Source organism: Falco punctatus (assembly GCF_963210335.1).
Source record: "Falco punctatus genome assembly, chromosome: 3".
Taxonomy (NCBI): domain Eukaryota; kingdom Metazoa; phylum Chordata; class Aves; order Falconiformes; family Falconidae; genus Falco; species Falco punctatus.
In genome coordinates this window covers 35168198-35189435 of record NC_137582.1, presented here as the reverse complement: position 1 = coordinate 35189435, position 21238 = coordinate 35168198, and the positions used below count along the sequence as shown (strand labels likewise).

At 38.3% G+C, this 21238-nt stretch overlaps 1 protein-coding gene across 9 annotated transcripts in view; it reads left to right on the top strand.

Annotated features, from left to right (window-relative positions):
* RALYL (RALY RNA binding protein like) overlaps positions 1–21238 on the top strand; it is a 404596-nt gene that overhangs the window by 345449 nt on the left and 37909 nt on the right. For all 9 annotated transcript variants that reach the window (XM_080381891.1, XM_080381898.1, XM_080381895.1 and 6 more), the window contains one exon: positions 20359–20406. In XM_080381891.1, the coding sequence (XP_080238017.1) occupies positions 20359–20406 (48 nt within the window). The remainder of the gene's footprint in view (positions 1–20358; positions 20407–21238) is intronic.

Genomic DNA, 21238 nt, shown 5'->3' with positions numbered 1-21238 from the left:
GCTTTTAAAATACGGTAAATGTTTGCAGAAGAAATGCTGACATAGCCTCAATTAGACTAACACATGGGTGCCCTTAATGCCTCTTGCAGCCAGAGCTGCTCAAAACATCAATCTAAATTACTTTAGGTTGCCTACATATTACTTGGTCCTGCACACCAGCATTTCATTCATCTACCTTCTGCAACAGAGTTGTTTCCATGTTTTCATTGTACTGCCTGTAGGGGCTAATTATGCTTTTTCATTTTGTTGTGCCTAATCTAACGACTTCTTGGTGCTTTTCCACTGATAATTATTTTGGTGGGGGAAGGGAATATGAAGTGTGGCAACCTAAGAGCTCAAGACTGTCACAGTTTGAACTCTGCATGCATGTGCAGGGCTGCAGCCTTCCCATGAGAGATCCCACAAAGGAAAAGTGGTTTTTAAAACATTGCAGTTTCCCTGAGGAGTTGAAGACATGGACTTCTGAATCCAACTAGAAGACCTTTTATTAGTCCAAAACCCACGCTTATATATCCTCGTTCACTGTTCACGCGCAACATACTAATATATCATTGGTTAATCAATACTGTTCACACACTTCTTGGCCACATATAATTGGTTAATTACTAAGCTACAAATGCACTGAACTTCTTGTATTTTTTTTTTCTCTCTTCTTTCTTATCTCTGTGAGTTTTATGTTCTCAGCCAGATGCCGAGATATGGCATCATGCAACCGCTCCTGCCTCGCTTCATATCCCATTTTTCTTCCAGCGTTCAGCCAACTTTATCTTACTTTCTTTCTTCTTTAGCCTTCAAGGTCCTTCACAGGCGTCGTGGCCTCTAGCACTTGCCATAAGGCTCTCTACATTTCCCCCCTGTCAGAAAGCAGACAACTACAGGGAGAAGCAGACTCCATCTCTTGCTGTGGTAGTTTATGCAGGGAGAGAAAAGCTCATGTACTCCCTTAGCAAGTGAAATTCCATTTATCCTTTCTATGCAAAATGCATAACAAAGAAGAAAAATCCATGCTTCTTTGCTCCCTGTGCAAGAAAGGGCCATAGGTTGGCACTGAAGTAACTAACTTCTTTAATGCAAGTATCTAACAGTAGCAATCAGGAGCAAAAATTCAAGTATGTGTTCTATTCAGATAAAAGTATCTGAATTCAATGTTATGATTTGGGGCTAGAATACAGTTTAATATGAGGTACAGGTTGTCTTCCTTCGTCTCTTAGAAGTGAAAAAATCCCTAGGGAAAGCTGAAACATCTCAGTGCTGAACACTGGCTGTTACCCTGTAGCAGCACAAAATGCTTCTTCCCACAGGTGTTAATTCCACACTTTCGGAACAAAAGTTCCACAAACTTTTGGAGTTTTGTGTCCGTATTCAACCTGAGCAAGACAGAGCTGTCTGGACCATTTTTTCCTTTTCATGTTACACAGTGTTCATGTTCATGTTGGGTTAGAATAAAAAAGAAGTCATGCAAATAGCCAGGGTGCTTGGAAGACTTTACCATCAGAGGCAACAGTTCTGGTAAAACTCCACCAAAGTGAAGGCTGCTCACAATGCATCAGATTAACTTCATGCAGAAGTCTTTGAACAATTCAGACCTAGACAGTCCAGGCAGGTCAAGAGGTATAATAAACTGGATTCTGCAAAAATGACAACCTGAAAGACAGCTAATATTAAGTTCATCCCACTTTATGGCAAAGGATGTGTAACATTAAAAAAAATAATGTTTAAACTGCCAACAGTTTTTAATTATCCACATTTGTTCTCCGTATTTGGCTTTTTGTTCTTAAAAAAAAGATTATGCACAATTACCCCCTCAAAACTGTTATAATTCTCTTTAGATGATTAAATTGATAATCCAGTTAATAACCATTCATGGTAGCTGATTCATGATAAAAATCTGCAAGTAAAAGTTTAACCTTGATAAATTCCAGATCATATTGCATGTAGATTTGTAATCAGTCATCAGTCTGAGCCATAGAATTCAAAACTCATTTTGTAAGACCATTGCAGCATCTTTTAAGACCTGTAATAGTATTATATGTCCAAGAGAAACCATCATTATTTTGTAACTGTCTTACACAGTAGAAATTCTTTGAATTAATTCTTTTTTGTAACTGTAACTGTATGTAGCTTTCATGATAACATGCAGTCTTTAACACATGAAGTGGAAGAAAATCCATCACAGCAACTAATAAGTTTGTCAAACTTTTAAAAAAACTTGTCTTCTTTGTTAGGTGTTATTATATATATCCCATATTGTTGAATTCAGAATAGACAGGGAGAGAAAGAAACAGAACTGATTTTCTTTGAGGCCAGTGAGAACTTAGATTCATCTACTGCCAGCTGCAGAGAATGGGATTACTTCTGGATAAGCAGGCAATAGCTCTTCGGTGAAATGGTCTTTGAAAATACATATGTTTTATACATCTGGTTGTCAGCTGAGATTCAATCTACTTCTCTTTCTTTTGTGCAGATGTTAAAAAAAAAACAAAACACAATACAAACTGCTGACTTTTTCACTCTTTTTTTTCTTTTTTTTCCTTTTTTTTTCAGGATCGGTTCTTTGCTATAAACAGTATAAATTTAGGTGGAAGGCCCAGAGACAGACATAAGTAAAATTAATGCATTGTATGCATTTATTACATGATGAATAGTTGCCTGTCATGGGAGAAAGAAGAGTGATGCAAGTAAAAATGGCATTAATTGCTGCACTTTTTTATGTTTTCAGTAAAAAGACTAGAGATCTGTATGAACCACTTTCCTTACCGAGATCCTCTTTCTCAAAAGTATATGACAGTAGAAAATACAGAAAAGTATTTTCCAAATCACAGCTTAATCACAGTGCCTTTTGAATCACAAATACTTCTTAAAAAGAGATGGAGGAATTTTGGTGGGCTCAGCTTTAGGAAGTGCTTCCAAAATACAAAAAGTAAAATTCTTTCATTTTCTTCTGGCAGAACTGTTCTAAGAACCATCAAACAACTGGGATTTGTCATCCACATTTCTTCCTCTTGCTCGGTAGTGTTTTTTTTCCTGTAAGGCCATTTTGCAGAAGATCTATAGGAAATCCTGCACTCACAATACTAGTTTGAGGGATCCAATTCTGAAGAAGTGAGATAGTTAAAAAAACCTAATCCTTGCAGGCTCTGTTAGAATAATGTTCAGTCCACTTCAAAAATATGCATGTTCTTTCAATTCACTCTCAGTTTTTGTGTGGTAGTGGGCGGGGGTTTACAGACATATAAGCTACAAAACAGCATGTAGCCACATGTCATCTGTACAACAATTGCCGTAACACTTGTCCCCCATCCTGATTATCAGATAACACCAGTGAAAGGAGCAGACACTATTCCTGCCATTCCCATCCAGCTTCTGAAGAGAGATAACTAAGAAAATAATTTTCCTTCAGCAGAGGAAAAATATAAAAAGAAGAGGAGATACTGGATGCATTTTGCACTGTTAATATGAAACCAATAAACCTGCCAGCCTGAACATAATCTTGTAACTCTCATTCACATTCAGGCCAGGTATTCAGAAGCTCTGTTTTCATGAAAGACATGGGAGGACTGAACACACTTGACAATTTTAACTCATTGTTTAGAGACAGTCAGTAATTCCTTATGCTTAAAACCACTCGGGCTCTGTGACTTAGATAGGCAGCAGCAGGCCTTCTGCATTTGCAGAGAATACCCTCTAAAACAACCAACTCTTTAATTATATGTGAGGTTTAGCCTGGAGGCCAGAAACAGAAGTCAGGGAACTGAAAGGGCTCTGTGGGGCTGACTGGGCAGTCCCCAGAGAGACAGGAGGGATTTGGGGGACGATAGCACATGTGGAAAGCTGGTGATCTTCATGTGGAACATGCTGAGAATCTATATGGTTTAATTTCAAGCAGTATTATCGATACACTTCTCTTCCAACAATTTACCAAAATCCACAAGGCTTAAGCTTTTCTATAACTGCCTACTTTTCATTATTATAAAACTCAGAAACAGTGGATGAATATCCCTGCTTTATAAATTTATAAAAAGTTTTTTTGCTCAAAGATATCTCTAAAGAAGAGATTATAAACCCACAGTAATAATGTTGGTCTATTGCTGTTACCGCATTTGTCAGTGCTTTTGTGTCATTCAGTGTTTAAAATCCCAGATTAACTATTTTTCTACTCATTTGCAATCTAAATAATTATTTTATGGTTCCTCTATTTAACCAATATATTTCATTCTACACCACTTCCACTTTCACACACACAGAAATATATGTGTATATATATCTGTATCTATACACATATATATATTGCATAGAAAACAGGTTAATACATCAGGCCAAAAAAAAAAAAAAAAAATCCTAATTCTGTTAACATTTATTAGCCACAAACTCAGCAAATATGCACCTTAATAAATTCTTTTTCCCCTCTCTGACCTTAATAACATCAGTAGCAATGTGCTTAATAATTAAGAAAGGCAACAGAGCATGAGATAACTGTTTTTTTCTCTTCTGGTTATTCTATTTGCCTTTCCCTTTATTTACTCTCTGTTATTTCTGTCATCCAAGACTACCCTTTCATTAGTAATTGTAGGAAAACAGTACATATGTAAGTCATTTATGTTCTAGGTTAATGATGAACAATTCCTCAGTACTGAAGATCTGTAGTCTCACCTATGTATGAAACAGGATGTTCTCTAGAGGAAGGAAAATGTGTACAAGAGAATGTTCCATAAAGAAAGTCAGGAGAACAAAACATGTTAGATGTGGAAGGGAATTAAAGGAAATAAACAGGGATGCAGGAACATAAGAACAGACAGAAAAATCCAGGGGAAAGGACTATGCAAAGAGGCAAAAAGGGAGGTATTTTCTTACAATGGAAAATGGAGGGAGGATGGAAAATATTTGCTTGGTATGGAACCTCACTGTGGAACAACAGTAGTTACTTTAAACTCACTGCGTTTTCCCCAGACAGCAGTCACTGATACAGGAGTTACAGAAAACAATGTTTAGAGAGGTCTGTGTTCTTACAGTATTCTTATTTCCTATTTCTGATGTACCGAGATAGCATCTTGGCTCACCAGTCTCTATGGGCTTCTGTAAATATGCACAGCTTACTGTGGCAGCCTAACAGGTATGTGAAACTGTTTCATAAATGAGACCTAGCTCCCTACTCACATCTGAACACATCTGAAAATCAAGACAGTCTTTCACCCTTTAGACAAAAAAGACTTCATTTATTTTCACAAGTTTCCAGATCATTACAAAGAAGTTTTAATTTACATCTCTGCCTTGATAAATATATTGAAAGATATAATAATTATGAGGTTTGGTATTTTGATTTTCAAATTTGCTATAATGCTGTTGAAATCAGACAATCTGTATTTGCTCCTTGCTTTTCTGTGTTATTTTTACTACATTTTATGATAGTAACAGTCAAGACCTTTCTTAATATTAAGTTCTTAACAAGCTACAAATACTCGGAGAGGATCTGATGGCTGATCACTCTGATTCCACTTTGAAATCAGCTTAATCCTTTTCACTAGCAAGCAAAATCTGAGATTGGTCTATCTACCTGTTACTTGCACTTGTGCTAAAGGAGAAAGGTGGGACAGCAAAAAGAAATATATGCTTAAAAGACCAAACCACAGAAAGAACAATCAGTACTTCTATGCTAGCTTTTACTTGAAAGTCCACTTCACACCCTTCTGCAGTAATATAATTTGCAGCTTCTCAGTAAAAGAGATTTCTTCTTTGGAGTCCGACCACCCATGATCACAATACCAATTAGCAACTGGCCTTGCTGCAAAAGTTATTGCTCTGCACCAGTCCCTGTATATATTTGCTTTCTGAAATGGCTGGGTGTTTTAAACTTTGACACTCTTGTAAAAAGTCCCATCAAGAGCAGTACCATAGATTTTAATTTAGTTTTATTCTCTTATTATCTTTCTGGTTTTTAAAGGCAAAGGGAACACATCAAGGAACAAGGCACAAGTAAAACAGTGTTAACTACACTGGCCAATTGGCTAGGTTGGGTAAGGATGAAGAAAATTAAGGAGGCAGAAGAAAGAAGATAGTACTACCTAGATGGTTTTTAAATAACTATTTTCTCTTTGCAATGTAAAATTATGAAATGTACAAAAAGGGGCACGTTCTCCTTTCTATTCATGTGTTCTTACCGCAGTATTTAAGTGCCCTTTCTGAGTTTAAATGGGACCATCCTTTCTCTTCCCTGTCCTAGGTTTTGTGTGGAGGGGTAATGTACAACCCTAACAATGAAGGTTACTACCATGAATAGCAATGGGAAGAGGGAAGAATTTTTTTCTTGATTCTATATCATTTAAAATTTTGATAATTTCACTAAAGTGTTGTGTCCCAAAGAGAGCTGCACCACCAGAGTTGAAATCGTGGAAGAAATGGAAGATGTCCTTCAGAGACCTTGTATAGCCTCCATCTGCTGAGGTTTCTAAATCTCAGCTAGGTAAAGCCATGGCTGACCTGGTCTAGCCATGGGTCTATCTTGTTGGGTAGAAGCCTGAACCAGATACCTTATAGAAGTGCCTTCCAGCTTTATAAATAGTCAGGGAAGCCACATTAACTGTTGGACACGTAGCATGTATAGTGATACTTTCATCCTCTGAGCACCCTCTGTGAAATCAGGAAAATGGCCCGTCCCACGGTGTGAAGTGTATTAAGAGAGGAGGCAGTACAGAAAGAGGCATGTCAGAGAGAAGAGTTGCTGACAGAGCAAATTGGAGCTCCTGTATTTTTCTCATGTTTGTTAAAGATTTTTTTTAAAGATATTAAGCTTCGGGCTAGTAGACAATGTCTTTAGTGTTGCTCTGTTGATAGCCTTGTGTATGATACTAAGGGACAACAACCCACATCTTGCCTTATCAGATGGTTCAGCTGTGTATTAGCACACTATAGTATAACCCTCATTCAAAATAAAACAAAATCAGGATATGTCCTCATATTAGGCAAGCTTTCAACTAGTAAAAATAATTATATCATAGGTTGTTTTCTACAAATTTAGATTAATCTGGGATCTGACCTTATTTACAAAACACTTTTCAACTACATTGGTATAATGCCTTTGCATGCCTTAATTTGAAAATAAGCAGGAATTTGTTGAGGGTATTTAGGGTCATATTCAATAGCCTCTGTTTGGCCCAAACTGATGTTGATTTCAAGAAGGAGGGTCTTGATTTTGGTCATTTTGGTTTTGGGGTATTTTTTCTTTAGTTCTAATTATGAATTGCAGTTCAAAAGCATTCTGTAGTTATCCATTCACTTTAGGGATGGTTTTATCTCAGGTTCAAGCTGGGTTCTTAAAATTTTTATCATTCTGCAAACCAAAGTGCAGTTTTGTCAACATCAGCCATACACACTCCCGTGGGGGTGTGCACACAGGTGTAGCAAGTTGTAAAAATATTGCTGATTATGTACACAAAAATAAATAGAAATTAGGTCACATTCTGTCTTGCCAATTGTATGCTAAGAGTTTTATCAGTAAAAAATTCATTACTATGCTTCAATTTTATTTGTAAAGTCTTCAGTGTTGCTTCTGAGTGCAAGTAGGGATAAGTTTTGTTCAATAAAAAGAAATACTTCAGAACCACATATTAGAGTAGAATTAAAAGTTGGAGAGTGTGTTTCAAATGTGAAGTAGAAATATCAGAGTGGATCTGTCATGCATGACCAGCAACTGACAGTTTATATTGCTATGGTAGTGACTGTAGCTAATGCTAAAGCATTTCTTTAAATTAAAAAGTGCAAACCAATTTCCAACAAACATAGTGTTGCTGATTTTTTTTTCCTTCTGTTCCATTGCCTCTAATGCTTTCTACAAAAAAAGCCTTTCTGAACTCTCTCACATTTGGGTCCTGTAGCCCTTACTCTCAGGAGTAAGGATGAGAGACTGAACCAGCTGTCATCCACAAGCTAACTACTTGTGTCAAACATTTTCATAACCACCCAGATAGCCACCAGAAATCACCTATAAGTCCCAGCAAGTGAGGAATTTTCATAGAATCATAGAATGGTTTGGGTTAGAAGGGCCCTCAAATACCATCTAGTTCCAATGCCCCTGCCATGGGCAGGGACACCTTCCACCAGACCAGGTTGCTCAAAGCCCCATCCAGCCTGGCCTTGAGCACTTCCAGGGATGGGGCATCCACAGCTGCTCTGGGCAACCTGTGCCAGGGTCTCACCACTCTCACAGTAAAGAATTTCTTCCTTAATCTAAATCTACCCTCTTTCAGTTTAAAACCATTCCCCCTTGTCCTATCCTTACATACCCTTAGTAAAAAATCCCTTTTCCAGCTTCCTTGTAGGCCTCTTTTATGTACTGGAAGGATACTATATGGTGTCCCCAGAGCCTTCTCGCTTCCAGGCTGAATCAACCCCAACCCTCTCAGCCTGTCTTCATAGGAGAGTTTCTCCAGCCCTCTGATCATCTTTGTGGACTTCCTCTGGACTCACTCCAACAGGTTCATGTCCTTTTTATCTTAGGGACCCCACAGCTAGGTGCAGCACTCCAGGTGACATAGAGGAATGAAGGCAGGCTAATTAACCTTGATAATATACAGCTGTGGGCTGGCTTCAGGGGTGGTGGGTTGGCTGACGTGGATAATGTGCAGCTGTGGCTGGTTCCTCCTAAGTAGTTAAATAGCTCTAAGGGGTAGGGGCAAGGAGTGCTGAATGAAGAGAGGCCTGGAAGAAGCAGAGAGAGGACAGACAATGCCCTGGATGTAGGAGAGATGAGGAGAGGCCCTGGGAGAAGCAGGGGGTCCAGATGAGGTGAGGCTGGTTGGAAGAGGACCCCGAAGAATGAAGATTCCAGACACAGCAGAGGCAAGAAGCAGTGTGGACTGGCCTGAAGAGGATGGAGAAACATCACAGGCAGTAGATGAATTTTTGAAACCTTGCAGGGGATTGGTGGCTGTGCCAAGGTAAGGTGCAGGAGTTACTTGTTGAGGTTAACCTGGTATGCGATGGTAAAAGCCTTGCTGCAACCACCTAGTCTTGCTAGTGCTGCAACAAGGTGAGGTCTCATTAGAGTGGAGTAGAGTGGGAGAATCACCTCCCTCGACCTGCTGGTCATGCCTCTTTTGATGCAGCCCAGGATACAGTTGGCTTTCTGGGCTGCAAGTGCACTGCACATTGCCCGGTCATGTTATGCTTCTCATCCAGCAACACCCCCTAAGCCCTTCTCAGGGCAGTTCCAGATCCATTCTGTGCCCAACCTGTACTTGTGCTTGGGATTGTCCCAACCCATGTGCAGCACCTTGCGCTTGGCCTAACTTCATGAGGTTTGCATGGGCCCACATCTACAAGCCTGCCAATGTCCCTCTGGATGGCTTTTACCAGAAGCAATTATTTGCTGAAAAGTACCTACTAGGTATAGCCTTGTTTATTCTCTTGCCATCTAAATCAAGGGGCAGAAACTACAGGTAGGTTTCTAGGTGTACTATGAACAACAAATAGTTCAAATGAAAAAATACCATCTTTCAGACTGCATTTTTCCTATGAACTATTTGTTGATTACCTGAAAATAGTGAACGCCTTCACAGAAATTAGGATCAATACACAAAGAAGTAAACTTAAGCATTTCTCAAGGAATGTAATTTGTTCTGCAGCTCTATCCCTTTTTGGTGCACAAAGGATATAGTATAGAAATGGAAGCTACATCTTCTCAGACGGTGAAGTTAGTGAAGCAAAACTGGAGGTCGTTAGTGTGGCTTATATAGCAGTATTATGCCAAAGCATTCACATTCCTTTAGGAGAGGTGGAGGAACCTGAAAGATATCAAATAAGGCTTTGTTTCCTCACAAAACTAATCTTTCTTTTCACATACACACACATATTAATCATGATTACACTTTGTATCTGGAATCAAATACAATTTGGTTTCAAGCAGACTTTGTCTAGGTGTCAGTAGTGAAATAGGTGTATTTCATGTTCTGGCTGATACTTTATATGCTATAAAACTGTCTTGCTGTGTAGAGCATTCACAGAAAAATAAAATTCCAGTCATGTAAGTCATATAACGGTGAGTAATAGTAATGTAGTTTTGCTGGGAGAAAGCAAAAATTGTGTGAGAGTTCAGCAAGAAGGTAAGGGAGGGGAAAGGAGAAGACAGAGACAGAGAACCTAACAGTTTTAATTCTTTCACAGTCTTGTGGTTGGGGAAGAGGTGCTGGAGGCAATTCTCAGCACTAAATTTTTATGGTAGCTTAATTCAGTAGACTGCATAAAACCAAATTTAGTCTAAGATGCATCTGTATTGTTAACTTCTAATGTGCGTTTCCCACAGTGATAAAAGTCTTGAAACTTTCTATAAATGTTTACTAGACTGATGCATACCAGTGCAAGCAAAGCCCTAATCTGACAGGGACTGTGACCACTTGATCTAGGGACACATGTTACAGAAAATGGCAATAATGGAAGCATAAAGCTCCATAAGCCCTCTTTTGTGCAGTCATTTTCTTAGTATCTAAAATTTTGCGAAATGAATCTGTGTGGAAAAGATGGATATACACATTGTCTAAAAACCAGGATGGTTATTTTGTCTTATTTAAGAGTGATGAATGACATTCTAAATGAGAATCTGAATGCATTAATATTTAATTTTTACGAACATAGAATCACTTTGGCAGAAAAGAATAATGAAACATTTGTAAATGTTCTCTCCAAGCAGGATACAAGATATTCTTAATTCTAGTGTTATAGCCATTGAATGTGATATCTTATGCACAAATACTGGTATTATGTTCTTAACAGATAATAACAATAAGATAATGAAACTTGCCCACCTGCTGCAAGCAAGCTGTCAAAGTGTGCATCTGTGTAACTGTTTTTCAGAGCTTTATACAGTGATATGAAGGAGTCTCCTCCTGTGACACCCAGGGAATGCAAGGGAAAAGGTGAAAAGAAGATCATATAAAATACATACTCCCCAAATTTATTGTGGGTTGTTGGGTTTTTTTAAATATAGTAGTCAGATTGTGGACCATTAAGTTAACATCAGTAATGCTACCAAATGTTTGAGAAAGGTTACAACGTGATTTACAAAATGTGACTACTGCATTTTAAGGAGCTTAGAGTCGGGGAAAACCAGGTTAAACCTGAAGCCAAAAATGTAACCTGATCAGAGTTTACATCAGATGTGCTCATCAAAAAGTCTTGAATGAGAAAGAGAGGAAATTATTTATACCCCATATTGTTGGGTGCCCTGACAGTGAACCAGGGAGTGGAACAAGCCCTTAGAGTGTGGAGGTAACTGAAATGTATCAGGCAGAGTAAAGCAGGAGAGTACCCAGACTGCACTCTTCCCTGCATGCCCAGAAAGACAGGAGCACAACTGTATGAGGAAACTTGAGAAAGATCCCTCCCTAAGCAAAAAAAGATATTCTTCAAAAAACACAGGCACAAGAACTTCAGACCTTGCCTGTTGCAGATAGGAAAGTGTGTCTATGCTCCCTCCAAGGCAGGCCATGCCTAAGGTAAGTTGTAGATGCCAAGCAGCCAGCCTCGCAAGTCAGCTGAGATAGTATCAGGCAAAAGAAACCCATATGGGGGTTCCCTAAGGGAAGAAAGTCCTTTGCTGTCAAACAATACTTATTTGCAAATTAGAAAGGATATGTAGAACATTTTCAGCTAGGTGATTTGTACTCATGTCATATCTGTGTGACAAGAAATCCGTAGCTCTACCATACATCCAAAACTGTATAGGAAAAATGCAATAACAATACCACAGCAAGCCACCAGTCTGTTTTGCCAGATACTACACTCAGGTGAGTCACCTGGGACAAAAATCCACTTTCTTTTATGAGAATGAATATAATGAAAAAATCCAGACATACGTTTAAGAAAAATAATTATATCTGATCCCTTGATTTCAACAGCTTTATTCTGGATTTACAGTGAGGTAGTTCAGAGTGGTGACATTTGAATGCTCTTCTGCAAATCAAAAGGTCTTTTCACTGATATTTTAGGAATTCCTTTGTTTTGTGACTTTTTATTCCCTTACAGAAAAGCGATCTTGATTTCTTTACTCTGTGTACAGAAGAAGAACGGTCATAGGCCCTTCCAGAGCACTGAAGTACTAGGAGGCACAGATTTGTCAGTGTAGTCAGCATAGCTAGCACTGGTCTAGAGGATACACAACTGGTTGTGTGATGCACAACCCCCCTTTCCACTCATCTCTGACCAGACCAGAATTGAGCCTAGTCCTGTGCTGGGATAAAGAAGAATCTCCTTTGTGTCGGAAGCACTTCCTGTTATACATTTACCATAGAAATCATTGCACAGTGGGTCAAGAGTATTGGAAATATTGAACAATGAGTACAAGAATGCTTTCTTAGATTCACAGCATCTGGTATTTCCATTTATATTGTAACTTCACTTGCAAAGCACACTCTTGGAAAAACAAACAGTATGTCTTGTTTTACATAAGCTGTGCTTAGGACACTGACAGTTATGGTCTCTTTCATGTAGCCATTTTGCTGGTTTATACATTGTTTAAATGTTGCTCAATCCAAAACAATTATATTACATCAGTAAATGTAGTGTAAATGAGAAGAGAATTAAATTTAATTTAAGTCTTCTGACAGTTTGAAAAGAGAAAAGCATGTGTTGCAATTTTCTAGAAATATTTTTCTTTGCATAAACTCTGACATTTTCATGCTGTAATTGATTAATCTTTCATGAACTGTGCTTTTCTGTTTCATTCAGTGTTTCTCTGAAGAGTACATGAAGTTTTCAGAGACCTGTTTTTGCAATCTTAAGTGCTTAGTTTTTCAGCTCCAGTGCTACCACTGTGATTTTAATTTATCAATCTGCTGTTCAGTGAAATGCTCTAGAAACACTTTAAAGCCTAAAGCCATCACTTATTCCTACACCTGTCAATGACAGTCTTCTGTACTTGTCAAACCAAGTTAAATGACACTCCTGCACTGTATACAATATTACTAATAAATTGGATAATCAATCATGTGTATGGTTTGACAGTAGTAGCTTGAATACACTGAATTTAAAACACATTTATAAGAGGCAGGACTCATTGCTTTTGTACTAAGAAAAAAAAATACTGTATGGACATCAAGAATTTCCCAGTCACTCTATACAATTAAAGAACACCTTGGGAAACGGTTAGGCCTCTTGTTAGGCCACTGGAAAGCTTTTTCATTACCTTACTATAAAACGTTCCTGCAGGAAACACGAATAATTGGAGATTAAATTATTTTCCTGTCATCTAAAGTAACAGGAGGAGTAGAAAGGCCAGGGAGACAGTAGATAGATTCACTCAAGTTTCTTTACATACAAAACCTACTATTTATTTTTTTTTCTAAAAAGCATGAGGCTAACAGTGTTAAGCATAGACTGCCCCTGCAGCCACAGTAAGTAGTTTTTGTTAGGAGCAATTCTGATACTTAGCACTTAGCTGTACCAAAAATTGGTGGAGTTTAATTTTGCCTTGAAATCCCTGCATCACTTGTGCCCATCTGGCTGCCATAAACAGCTCCCAGACCAACTGATTGCTGGAGTCTGAATATTGATCTTCATGTGTTTGCTATCCTGTGCTTCACAAGCTTTGCTTAATCCTCTACAGGAAAGTGTCTAAGTGACTAACTACCTGATTATGTATGTACAACTTTGAATATTTGCACAAGTTTTGCCTGAAATTCAGGTTGGAGAGTAAGTTCAGCGGTTTTCCCAAAATATATTTCATTGGGAAAATAGTTCTTAGGGGAGAGGATAAGGGTACAGAAGGGATGTATCTGAAGATAGAAAAAAATACAGCCTAATCATATTGCAAATAAATTCAGCCTAGTGCCTGCAGAAAGTTACTCTGAAGGAAAACGGAATACTGTATGCCAGCTTTTTATGTATACACATCTTGCTTGGACAAGATGTACCTCTTCAGATTAGATTTGCCAAAAACTTTTCAGTTTTGCAGAAAAAAATTCCCCATTTACCATACTACATTCCTTTCTGTACTTTTTGAAACTTGGCTCCATACTTCTCCCCCACCTAAGGAAAAAAAACCAAACAACTCTATATTGCACTTATTAATTGAATGAACATGTATAGAGTTAGAATAAAACCTTTATTAACTTACGGTTACAAAATTACTGTGAAAATAGATCTTTAATTGAAATATACAAATAGTAGGTTATGTTCAATCATTTGGCATTTTGTGACAAGTGTCTGGGGATTTTGGTAATTATTTTTTTGTTTTTAACTACACCTACTTGCCCTCATAACCACATTATGGAAACTGACTGAAAAATACTTTTCTGCAATCACTTTTCTTCTTCTGACTTCCTCTTTTTTGCTGTAAGCCTCCAAGAATATGTAAGTTGAAGGAATCCCTGACAAAATTTGTCTTTTGAAAATAAATATGTCAGCAAAAACCAGGCTCTGGAGAATATTCTCTTTGCAGAATATACAGCCTGAACTGCAAAACAGAAGTGTCCTTCCACTTCTATCAGCATTCTCAGCTTTAACTAAAATGGAGTTATCTCTGAAGTAAAGGTGGGATTCAGCCAACCAATTTAATTCTTGTCTTTGGGGAATGTAGATAACCATCCACTGAAAAGTGGCCTGAAATCTCCACCTTGTTTTTCAATAGCTCATGAAAGTCATTGCCATCTGACTGATCTTCTAACAGGGGAAGTTTCTCTCTCCCAATGCTCATTCTCTAAATCATCTAGTTATCCTCACCCACTCCTTTTTTCATATCACGTCAGTTTAGACTGATTCTCTTTTGCACTCAACAGGAACAATTTCTAGCACTCTTTCTACATGACAAGAGAAATGATTTTACAAGTGACTGGAATACTAGTTTCAACCATTAGGTTGATATGTGTCTCCTAAAAATAGTTTGATTGAAGGAATATTGCTTTTGTATTTAATATTTTTATCCAGCCCTGACAACAAAGAAGCAATTGACAGTATAAATGGTGATAGCACTGTCAATTGAATTAAGATACATTATGCCTGGTTTGTCAACATTTATGATTTACAAATACATCTTTGTACCTGTAGAAAGAAAAAGAGGTATTAGCTAAGGGTGACTCACATGCAAGACAGAAATTCTTGTTGCCATGTAAATAACAGAAGCTATTTCTGCTCTGTTCTGCATTAACTATTCTGAAGTCAGAATAACTCAACTGAAGTCAGTTATACTCACTAGTGTTTGGAGCTGAGTAAATTAAAAAAGGATGTGATCATTAGTTTAAAAAAATCTTTTGTGGCATAGAACAGAAGGCTACACTGTACATATTTTCAACATACAACATCATCAGATAAATAAAGACATAATAACATCTATAGGCTTATTTTCAAGACACAGAGGCTTAATTCTGCATTTGCCTGATTGACATGTGCAACTGCTGTTGTGCATAGGAAATCTGAATATGTACAGCATCTGAAAATATGGTCTTTGAGGAATCCTTTGTTCTCAGGCATGCATTATTTAAAGCAGGCATAGTGTGAACTGAAGCCAAAAAAAGACAGTCGGACAAGATTATCTTGGTGATACTAGGTCAGAAAAAGGAACCATGACTTTTGTCAGAAATACACTTTACTGATGAGTTTTCTTCGCCTCAGTGTGAGCATTACAGTCTTTTACTGTCTTTTGTTTTAATAGCATCATCACGCACACAGTTCTGTTGTTAATATTGCAGAGATGGCATATGTTTGTAAGTAATCTGCCTGTTTACAGTGCCATTAGGAAACTGCTGACTCCACCAGTTCACAGGCTCTTTTAAACCTTTCTCTGCTTCCGACTTGCTGACTATTTGGTATTCAACACCATGCAAGTGATTTCCTGCAGCCTCCATAATACAGGTTGTTGGGTTGCTAAGGAATAACTCTCAAGAGGTTAAGAGCCCTGCAGTCACCTTGATCTCAGTGCCAGTGATTATTTGTGCTAATTTTCTGCTTTGTGTTTTACACCACAGCACTGACCAAAGCTTATGCGTGTCCTTGACATGCATAAGTGTGAACAATTATGCCTGAAGATGGAGAGATGTACTGGTCTACTGGTTGCTTTCACACTATAAGTTCATCAAATTATTATTACAAATAAAAAACATTCAACTTTTTTTTTAAAAAAAAAGGAGGCGGGGGGGCAGGAATGAAAAATAAAAAAGCCAAGTCAGATTAGTTGGAAAACCAGAAGAGATTATTTTTTTCTCTCCTAGGTCATCCATTTTGGGTTCATTTAATTTTCGTTGGTTGATAGCCTTTTCAGTACTCATGCAGGACAACTGCTTTACAGCCAAGAGGACTAGGAACTACCTTTATAAAACCCCACACCTCTAAGGGTCTCGCGTGATGCCTTACTTCTAAGGACTGTTAACTCAGCGGTCACAGTGAAGGACACTTAACCCCAGGAGTTACATAATGCCTCTGTGTGGCCTCTGTTGCCACAGCTGCAGGTAGAATATCAGAGGGAGGAAAGAGACACAGATCATGGATACAAAGAAGGATCCACATCAAGATTTTCTGAAGCTTTAAACCCACCCTCCTTTACCTGTCTTATTCCATAGGGGTCAACACCTACAGATAAGATCTTCCAGTATTATTCCTCTTCTGTTATTTTAATAGATAGCATGGAAGGAAAAATGTCTCTCCTCCATGACCAACACCTGAATTACATCAGCTTTCTTCAGTGAGACTAAGTAATGGGAAAGGGAAAAAGGATTTGAGCCCCTTGCTCTGTTGAAAGCTCATAGCAGCTCATCCATCTCTAGTCTCTCTGGGTATTGTTTCGACCTTGAGGATAGCTGTTGCTAAATCTTTGCCATGGGTCCCAAGTATGGAGTCCCTGTATGTGCAGAACTGGCTCTTTCCCACTCCATATGTCCACACAGAAATGGTTTTTGCCAGTGCACGGAGGGATCCCAAATGGTCTGTGAGGAAAGAAGAGATTCCCTCCCCACATCCTGCTGGAGTCCCCAGCACCTGTATCGTGGCACATGGGACTTAATTAACAGGGCTGTCCTTGAACTGTAATGATTTCATTCACAATAAACTCAGACTAGAAATGTAAGCAAATCAACTCCTGTTAGTTTGTCAATGGTGTTAGCAGGTTGCACTCTTAGAAGCCACAATATGTTTGCATCTTGTGTCATATTCACAGGGTCAGTAACTTTTTGACAGATAGATGGATAAGAAGGACAAATTGAATAATGTTTGCTGCAGCTAAAGCCCGGTGTATGCCTGTTTCAGAGACTGACTGTCATGTAATGTACAAAATACCTGCACTTACTTCTTATCTTGGTAGGAATGGATGCTGCTGAACTAAGCCATGCAAAAATGCAAAGCGCCTTAACTTTAACATTAGAGGTAACATCTGTAGCAGAGCTGTTTAGATAGCTTCAGCTGTAAAGCACTATATGAAAACCACTAGCGTAACTCCAGGTGAAAATTAAAGACATAATAACAGTATCAGGTGCTTCTGAAGCAATGAAGTATTTTTAAAAGGTACTATAAACAACCCATAAAATTTACAAGAATCCATAGTTTACACTGCCATGTGATAACCAGACTCCAAAATGTGCTTTTACTTTTTCCTGCTCTGGTCCCACAGATAAGCGATAGACCATGTGGGCTGAAACTCCCATTTACAAAGCTGAAGGAACATAAAGAACTGAGTTCAGTTTCAAGACAGAAGTTATTTGAACAGGGAACATAGCAAAAGAATGAAATTCTTAGGTGCTGACTGATGTGATAAACTGCTTCTCTCAAAAAAGAAGAAATGTCCAAGATGTTACACTAAAATTTTCTTTTAAAATCCTAAGCCACATTTTTAAAATGTATAAAAATAATCTGCATGAAGAATTCTGTGTCATAGGATCTCCTTAGTGGTAGTGATAGAGTGAAAGCAGATGGTCAGGGAGGAGAGAAACAATCCATTGCCAAACCAGAAACCCTTTCCCACATTTTCCCTACCCAAAAATTCCACTGCCTACAACTACCCTCATCTGAGGAACCCGTGAGCCTTTCCCAGCCACTCGACCCTCTCTCAAGCCTGCTGACTTTCTTCACTAGCGTACTCAGATAGGTCTCTGCCTGAGACTTCTCTCCCCCCCGTGCCTCATCAATGCCACAGTTTCTGGGGATGGCTTTGAGCCATCTCTGTCATGGCATTTGTACATGAAAAATAAGTTCCACACTCTGAAAGCCCAGTGAAAGGCCAGCAGTCCTTTTTGGCTCCTATGGGTCAGACTGTGGTTGCCACAGAAAAATACAGCTGCTCTTCAGCCTTATGCTAGCTCATGCAAAGCGAATTATTCTTCATCAGCTTCATGGTCTTCAACCTTGAAAAACCGATTTTATCTGGTCTTTATGCAAATTAAATTATTGTCACTCCAGGTGAAAGGTTTCACATGACGGGCCTTTTAAATTTAATCTTTTTTCCTCGAATTGTCTGTTATCTTCTACTTAAAAACACAAATTGAATATTAAGTATGGGCTTACTGCAGCTATTAATCATTCAGCTAGATAAAACCAATAGCAAACTGTGCATAGCTGTAAATAAAATAACAGCTTTTCTACCTGTTACCTCTTAGCACCATGCAGACTGGCTATAGGGTGAAAGACAAAATAAGAACTGTCACATAGTTTAGGGAAAATTTTGCTAGTTTTGTGTCAAGGTAAGATACAGAAACATGATCGCTATACATAATCTATTACTACTTACTGTTGGTTTGCTTCCTCTGCCCCATACAGCTTACCTGCTGCTGGGTTCTGGTCTCTCAGGGCTGTTTTATTTAGTGTTTCACATAAAATTCATATTTTCTTTTGTCAAATAAGTTACCAACAAGCCTACAGTTGTCTTTCTCCCCTGATGAGTCTTGTGATCTTCACTGTTGGTGCAGTATTATGTGGGTAGACAGTACAACTTATCCTAGCACTTGCACTTGGGCACTTGCATCCGAGGCAGATATGGCACAGGCAGAAATTGCCCCCTGACCTCCTGCTCCTTTGATGGATATTTTTGCCAGTTGTAGACAAGGAAAATTTCAAGCCTTCAAAATCAAAACATTAGGATGAAATGATTCAGGTAATTGAAGCCTGCCAACTCTATTTTTTCCCCTTTTTAAGTGCTCCACCTCTGAAACATATCAAAGGGAAGAAAAGGAGAAAGGGGCATTATGTGATAATTCTTGACCCATTCTTCAAATTATGCACTAAAAAAAAATTGAAGACATTTTGCTCAATGTTCAAGAGCAGAAGTTATCCACAAGTCCATTCCCTGTGAAGATAAACTTCATTAATATGTCGCTACCATCATTCATCTCCCTTTACTTTCAGTGAATGTTTTCTTCTGTGCTGTGTCCTTTCTGTCTCCTTTCTACCTTTATGCTTTCTTACTTAAAGCTTCTCCTTTTTTGTGATACTTCCTTCATGTCTCTCATCCTTTACTATTCATAATTGTCCTTCACACAAGTGAAAGACTTAAGAGTTTGTGTTACTAGTCCTTCATCAGGCAGAGTACAAATCCTTTGTGACTTTTCCATGCAGACCATTCATTAGCTCTTTGGTTCTGTTTTTTTGGATGTGTGAGATAGATCTCTTTGCTATTTCTTCACCATAAAGGTAGAAGGTTGCTAATGGAATGCAAAACTAGAAAGATCAATCTACGATTGACTTTGCAATTGACAGCTCAAAAAAAGTTTTCCCCTGGACCTTTGCAATTTCATACCTGTATTTGTTTCCCTTGATGGTGTCTGTCTTTTCCCAGATTGTTATGTATATTGCTTTCTGAACCTGAGAGGAAAGGCATCTCTGTAACACTACTGCTTGCACATTCATCTTCCTAACTTTTCTTTTTCTCTTTATGATGAAAGAAGATTTGGCAAATTCAAGGACCAACAGTCCAACCTTTTTCATGTTTCTCATAAATCAAAATCATTGTCTTATATCTGCTCCCCTACTCACTCATTTACCAATCCTTTATATATTTAACAGTCTTCCTAGTCCACTGATTATGCTATGTTAGCCCAGCAAAGAAGAGGGCTTCAGTATTAGAGTGCTCACTTCATTTGTTCTCTCAGAGAATTACACTACAATGATCCTCTATTTATGGAGCTGCTGTGCTATGTTAAATCCTTTCTACATGTGTTGTCAACTGTTTACACTGTTCTACATGACCCAGGCTTTACATTTCCAAATATACTAGAGTGATAGCTGACAACAGCATTGACAAACGTCATGTGCAGTGTATAGTTGCGGAAAAGAAGTGGAAGGACTTTCATGAAGGGCTTATGATGTGAGAGTAAGCCAATATTAGCACAAAAGTTTTAATCAATGTGTATTTTTCTATAAACCCATTCATTCTCGGTTTTCTGTGTTTTTCCACAGTGGTTATGTCTTTGATTATGATTACTACAGAGATGATTTCTACAATCGGTATGTGTGGTTATATTTTTGTACATATCCTACACCATTGCTACTGTTTGTTTATAATGCAATCATGTCATTTGGTTAGACAGGTCTGTTCTGATTTTGCATATTATTCATTTCATTATTTCTATTGTGTATCAGAAGAACACTATCTAAACATATCACAAACAGAGAAGATTACCACCACCAAATGTATGCTCATTAAACACTTCTTTTGGTCTTCTCCTTCTCTAAGTTTTTCAGGCAATTTCTGTGATGAAAATTTTAATGATGGTTTAACTGCTCAGTGTTTCTTCCTACAGAGTTCTTCTAGGCTTACTTTCACTGGAACATGTGGCAGCTGTAAAATTATTTAGTATGAAACTCATGGCTTTGTCTTTTCATCCATGTGTATGGAAATATATAGAATGTCTCCCACAAACTGTATCTTCCAAGAATGTTTAAAGTCTATAAGGACCTTGAGGAAAGTAAACCACAAGTTAAACAACGTGTATTTCTATAAGAGGAAAAGAAGTGTGGATATCTGAGCAATTGGTGACTTGTGCCTTGAGTACCTGTGCACAGCCTTGCTCAGCACAGTGGGAATTTATTCATTCAGATGCAGCAGAATCACCACAGCGTGGGGTTAACAAGGATGACCACAGATGATCAACTCATGATTCAGTAGCGTTGTGTCTGCATTACAGCAGCCTGGTTTAGTTAGCATCAGCCACATGGGTCAGAGGGTAACAAAGCATTGCTCCACCAACCTCTTCTAATCTGAGATTTCTTTTATGTAAGGCAATGAACTATTGCAGGGGAGCGGTTTACACCCTGAAGTTGAGTTATTGTGTGCTAT